Raw genomic sequence first — 6115 nt, forward strand, 5'->3', positions numbered from 1 at the left:
TGCAGAAGCTTTCTGGCATATATATACATCTTCTGCCGTATAGAGCTCTGGAGACTCCTAATATGTGCTGCAGCTGGCTTGTGTTTGGAGCCTGATGAAATTTAATGATGTGCGATATCCACAACACAGGATACATTTTGACTTTGGATGATGTTCCAGTGCAGTCACTCGAAACCGGTGTCCATTAAATCCAGACACCCTTTGCTCTCTTTATGTTCATCTCCTCCAAAGTCATCACTAAGGGTGTACACCCAATTCCCTCCATACATCCACACATAAACATCAACTCCTTCACCCATGACACGCCTGCTGTACGGATGCTATGCAAATAGCTCTGATCAGAAAGGGACGGGAAGCTGAAGAGTGAAGTGGGATCTCTTTCCCCTTTGAATGAGAGCTGCACAGGCCTTGGCCAGCTCGAGCTCCTGACAGCCGCTCACAGAGCTGTTACTCACAGGATGTATATCAGCGCAGACTAATACCACTGTGAAGGTCAGCCCTTATAGGGCATGGATACAATAATAAAAAGAACAGTGTTGGAGAGAAAATGGAAATAAACACTCTTAGAGTTGGCCGGCACTTTGCTGCCATCTGCTGGCATTCAGGCTGAACTGCTGTTATTCCAAACTGAAATAATTCAGTGCATGTGCGGGTATGTTCACACTGCTAAAGGACAAAAAATGAAACTCAGGAGAACATATTAGGAGACATGTTAAATGGAAATAGACACAGCTGAATAATTAAGTAAAACATAATAATAAAAGCCTATGGATTGCTTATTTATTTTTTAGGTATTCTAAAGAGCTTGATTTTCTTTTATTTTTATTTATTTGTTTCCCCTTGTTGTATTTTGTTTTCTCTTCTTACCTTTGCACCTTCGAGGTCCAGCTACCCAATTTCACTGTGCAAGAAACTGCACAATGACAATAAAAAACTCTAAGTGTCTCTAAAAGAAAAGTATCTGGACTTCTTGAAGTTTCCTTGAAGACTTTTCACCTGTCATCTGAGAAGCTTCAGTTCTAAGCGTGATTGGTGGAGAGGCCCAGATTTTAAGTGGCATGGGAGTGTCCCCAAGAGGGCCATGAACCCTTATCACACAAGCCTGGGTGTGAAGACGGGTGTGAGTCACAATCAGCCAAGATTTCGTTTGAACTGATTGTGAAACCTAGCCCCACCCTTCACGTCATTTACTGAGGTCAAATGGCCCAGGATGTGCGTGGGGGTTAAGGTGTCTGGGAAGGGATCTCATTACACCAACTCTACCAAATGTTGCAACAGGAAATGAGGGTTAATCAGACCAGGAAATGTTTTCTCAATGTTTTATTACGCAAATGTCCTTAGCTCAGAGGAGTGACGCCCAGTGCAGTCTTCAGCTGCTGCTGTAGAGATTTACTGTAAAATTCCAGTAGATAGAACCAAAAGAATTTAGTGTGTTAGGTGAACAATGCTACTGGGACGTAGACAGAGCAACTGGCTCATAATTTAACAGTTAAAAGCAAACTATGCATTTCCTTCACTGGATAAGGAAAAAAAAAAAAAAATCTGTATTAAGAAAAAAATCTATTCTCATACTTAATGTGCTGCACTTTAAGTCTCATTTTACCTTACGGAGTGTACAAGTGAGCCAAAAATATAATTTAGAAAACAAATGTGAGAAGACTGCAAAAGGAAAAATTAAAAAACAAAACCTATAATAATAATAATAATACTAATAATAATAATAATAATAATAGTGGAATTGTGCCTAAAAAAGCGCTATATAAATGCAATCCATTATTATAAGCTCAAAGTGCTGGCAAAACAGCCATATGCTCATTAAAATAACGTTTCGGGCCAATGGAAGTAAATTTTTCTCACCACTTATTTAAATGAACATTTTAATGAGCTTGTCTTGTATTTTTACTTCTGTGCTTTCCTTTTTTTCAGCGTTTTCATGGAAACATCAACGTGGTAAAAAGAAAAAACAGAAACAAAACAACCAAAAACTTGAATATAAAATGGACAGGTGGGTTGTTTTTATACTAATTAGGTATTTACGATGACAAAGAAAAAAAAAAAAAGATTTAAACACAAATGTTTAATTTTTTATAGGTTTTATTTAAAGAACCTTCACATTCATCAGCTGCCAATTCATGTCATATCTTGAAGCAGGATAAAAAGGACACTTGTAATATTTTTAGTAAAGTTACAGCAAAACTGTTAAAAACTTCTTTTGACAGTACTCTTGAACAAAATAAGAAATATATCAGTCACAGTGCATTAAATAAAAGGAACAGTACTTTGAAGAACTTCAGTGCAGATTTCACCCGATTCACTTTCCTTCTCGCTCGACCCACTCTGAGTAGCCTCCTTTAAAATGTCTCGCCCTGAGGGGGGAAAAACAAAAAAAGCACAGATAGAGGAGCTTAATCTCTTAATACTGTTGTTTGCTTTATATTAAAAGGTCGCCCACAGTTCAGCAAGTCAAAGTATCACCTGAGGACACTTCTCCAGCTGCAGCAGAAATGCACCATTTATATCTCTTGGATTAACATTTATGAAACGCAAACCAAGACTCAGAGTCTGTAAGAACTACCTGATTTAAGTGCAAGTTTGATGTCAGCTATCTGCATTGTAAAGAGGTTCATTTTGGTCAAAGCATGACTTCCTGGGAGACATCTAAATGTAGCAGAAGTGCTGTAAAAATAACTAATTATCTCGATTGATTGATGATTAATGTCGGAGGTTTTTTGTTTTTATATGCACACACATGTTTTTTTTCTTATAGGCCAAAGTAGACTTCATGTAGATTTGTCAGTAGAAAAATATATCTGTGTGGGAATTGCACATTCACAAGACTAAGTAAATAATTTTCTTTCAACCCGCCTATCAAAGCCAGTGAGACCAGTCTAATCTCCTCACAGTGTATCTGATCTTCACTCGGCATAACCTGATCTGCAGGACGCTCGTCTGTGACCTAACTGCCCATTTTGTTGCTGATCCCTGTCCAATTTGCCAACTTAACTTGTAAATGGCCACATTTCTCCACCATCGCCCTGTACCATTAGCCTATACCCTTAGAACTGGTTCTGGAGAAAGAGAAAACACTCCACAGCATAATCTACAGAGCTAGCAACACAGGTTTTTGGCCATGCCCCTGTGCTTTCAGACTTTGTAAATCTCTCAGTGACGCCATGCAGTATTAGACATCACTTCTCCATAAATTTACCCTGGAAACACGCACACCGCGTTCCCACAGTCAATTTCCACTGGTTGTGTGCTTAATCTCCAGGTTTGTTTTGTGTAGAAACAAGGACATTTATTACTACTTACTTGCTAAATCCCAGCTGATAAGCGATGCCCAGTGCGCTGGTGCTCCTGATGCCACTTCTGCAGTGAAACACAATGTTGTCGTCAGCTTTCGTGGGAGCCTTCACTTCAAACCTTTGCTCAAAGAGCTCAGGGGACAGCTGCAGAGACTCCTCCAGGTTGTCCACTGACGTGCATACCAACAAAGAACACACATGTTAACTATAAATGCAGAAAAACAGGAAACCAGACAAGTCCCTACAAGTTTCAGAATCCTGCTTACGTGGGACGTTGACGGCCTGGGGAATGTGTCCAGCCTGGTACTCATCAGGATTTCTCACATCAAAGAGCTGAATGTTATGGCTTGCCAGCATGGTCTTCAGCTCTGAGTAGGTCACCACTGAACCTGAAAAGCAACAAAGAAAGGAAACAGGAAGGAAGAGTTTTAATTTTGTTGCATATATTCGTTGAAAATTATGTGAAACCACCATTTCCTGATTTAATGAGAGTACGTGTTATCTGAACCCCTGCTGATGGTAAACACTGTGGCTGCCTGGTGTGGGGGTGAAATCAAAGTACCGCCTGCCACAGCTAAGCTACAGTATTATCCTCTCTTTGAAATATTGAGAGAAACTACTTGTGTACACCACCTGCAGTCCATTCACCTGTGAAAATGCTGAGTATAGGTAGCCATAAACACACAGTCAGGGTATTTCTCAAGCAATTGACGATTTAAGACAGCATTCCAGCAGTTTAACACAAAATATCATGAGATCCAACTATTAATATCAGTTACTAAGAAATATATCTTTAGGCTCAAAGTGACATGCTGGCCTAGTATTACAAGATTATTATTTTATTCCTGTAAGAGGATTTCGACAGGACACAACGACGGTTTTACCATTGTCTGATGCTTCTTCGCATTTCGGACTCGCTGTTGAAAAAGTCCGACATATCGACCCAAAGGTCGAGTAACACCTCCGGTTCGCCTCCGTAACACCTTGGCAGAAACTCCGGGACAGCACGAAGGACAGCATTATGCACACTACTGGACAGCGCGAACTGACACGACCTAAATACATACTGCTACTCTATTGTTATCACCAAATGACCATACATTCACTCAGCCGGTTTAATTCTTCTTCTCCTTCTTTTTTGGGAGGGGGTGCTCCTTAAATAATGGTGCGTTTGGCGCCGATCTCAGGATGTAGCAGCTATAGCACCAACCGCTGGTAAAAGGCCTTTCATTCTCTCCCGATAGAGGGCAGTGAAATCAAGCAGGTTTGTTCCCATTTTCTGTAGTCCCTTTACTTTAAAGGTTTAATACATTTCTACAGTAATCTGGAGAAACACATATCAGTGCGACAATAAACTAACTGACTGTTATCTTTCAGTGACAGAAACAGGGAGAAAGACACAGAGAAAATCAGATCCTTTTTAGAACTGGCTCAGACCCAGGAGGCTTTTAAAGATTTTCTCAGTCTATAATGCTACCAAGCTCTTCCATGACTCCTGTATCATATTATTGTCCACAGGAGAACCTGAAGAAGCAGGGGAAAGCCAGGCACCAATACCGATCACCTTGAAGTCTCCTCAGGGAGTGCAGCAGTGGATTTATCACAGAATGAGGTGTGGCAGGTTGCAGGATGCCAATCAAAAAATATTTGAGGAAAACCACATCTGTACACACACACACACACACACACACACACACACACACACACACACACACACAGTGTGTGTTCAGTCTGAACAGGAGCACAAGGTCGCATATTGCTCTACTGAAAGGTTTGTTTATACTTGACAAGTGCTAATTGGACCTGATTGCCCTGTGCACACTTTTGTTTTACGACCTCGCTTTAATGTTAACCACTTATTCCGGCCTCTTAATGCCCCCGTCCAGGGGTGTGACCTCTCATAGGTGCCTGTGTAACAGGGTCAAAAATCACTTGTTATAATTACACAAAATGTGTTATAAACCCCCAAACCGTTCCTTTTATACCTGACCTTTAGGACCTCCAAGCCTGTAGTTATGTCAGTCAGAGCCCCTCCTCATTCTTTTCTTCTTCTTTGGTGCAACCTTATAAATACAGTGTACCCCTTTTGCCTCTCCCCTTTTCTACAATTCCCCTGTGGGAGAGGTTGGTGTAATTTCTTTCCCAACACTTTAAAACCCACATATAATTCATATTTAGCCACCCTGATGTTTTTGATTGCAATTTTAGTTCAATTATTGTTATTATTAAGCCTATTTTTGTTAGATGTTATAAGTGTGTAGTATGTGTGCATCATAAATGTGTTTTAGGCGCCATAAATGCTAGCATGGATATATATACTCCTTGCTAGCTTGGAAGTTGTGGTGGGTTGAGCTAACCCTCTTCCCCACTGTTTGTATTTGGTTGTAGGAGCTGGGTGGGCAAATTATTTACTTGGAGGCCTTTCTTTCTTTTACCGTTTTTATCAGGTATGTCGGATTTCATGTTGTTGTTTTTGTTTTATCAAATATGTTACGTGTAAATGCATATTTTATGTTTAATGTAATAATAAATGCCAGCCTTTTCTACAATTCCCCTGTGGGAGAGGAGCTGGAGTGGGCAAATTATTTACTTGGAGGCCTTTCTTTCTTTTACCGTTTTTATCAGACACAACGCAGAATCCCACCGGTTACACTTGGTGCCGCTGACCCGTCACATCGCCAGTCCGCGATCTCCTCCTCCTTCCGCTGCCGCTGTTTTCCCGCCTCCTCTCTGCAGCTGTGCGCTGTGTGCCAGGGTTCTGTGCCCTGCGCTTTGACTCACAGGTTTTTATATCGTGCGTTTGTGATCGA

The 6115-nt window shown here is 40.8% G+C and overlaps 1 protein-coding gene across 1 annotated transcript; it reads right to left on the minus strand.

The window, feature by feature from the left end:
• Positions 1-2076: 2076 nt before the first annotated feature.
• On the minus strand, positions 2077-4453 carry LOC116314517 (thiosulfate:glutathione sulfurtransferase-like). Its single transcript, XM_031732570.2, has 4 exons — positions 4190-4453; positions 3572-3694; positions 3313-3475; positions 2077-2366 (listed from the first exon to the last, which is right to left on the minus strand). The coding sequence occupies exons 1-4, from the start codon at positions 4368-4370 to the stop codon at positions 2312-2314; spliced, it is 522 nt and encodes a 173-aa protein (XP_031588430.1). The 5' UTR covers positions 4371-4453; the 3' UTR covers positions 2077-2311.
• Between the last annotated feature and the right edge of the window lie 1662 nt (positions 4454-6115).

This window comes from Oreochromis aureus, linkage group 9 (assembly GCF_013358895.1).
Source record: "Oreochromis aureus strain Israel breed Guangdong linkage group 9, ZZ_aureus, whole genome shotgun sequence".
In the NCBI taxonomy this organism is placed as follows: domain Eukaryota; kingdom Metazoa; phylum Chordata; class Actinopteri; order Cichliformes; family Cichlidae; genus Oreochromis; species Oreochromis aureus.

Coding starts and splice junctions, on each gene's coding strand:
- LOC116314517 (XM_031732570.2), bottom strand. CDS start 4,370: ATGTATTTAGGTCGTGTCAGTTCGCGCTGTCCAGTAGTGTGCATAATG. Junction 3,695..4,189: donor CGAAGAAGCATCAGACAATG/GTAAAACCGTCG, acceptor GTTGCTTTTCAG/GTTCAGTGGTGACCTACTCA. Junction 3,476..3,571: donor CCAGGCCGTCAACGTCCCAC/GTAAGCAGGATT, acceptor TATGCACGTCAG/TGGACAACCTGGAGGAGTCT.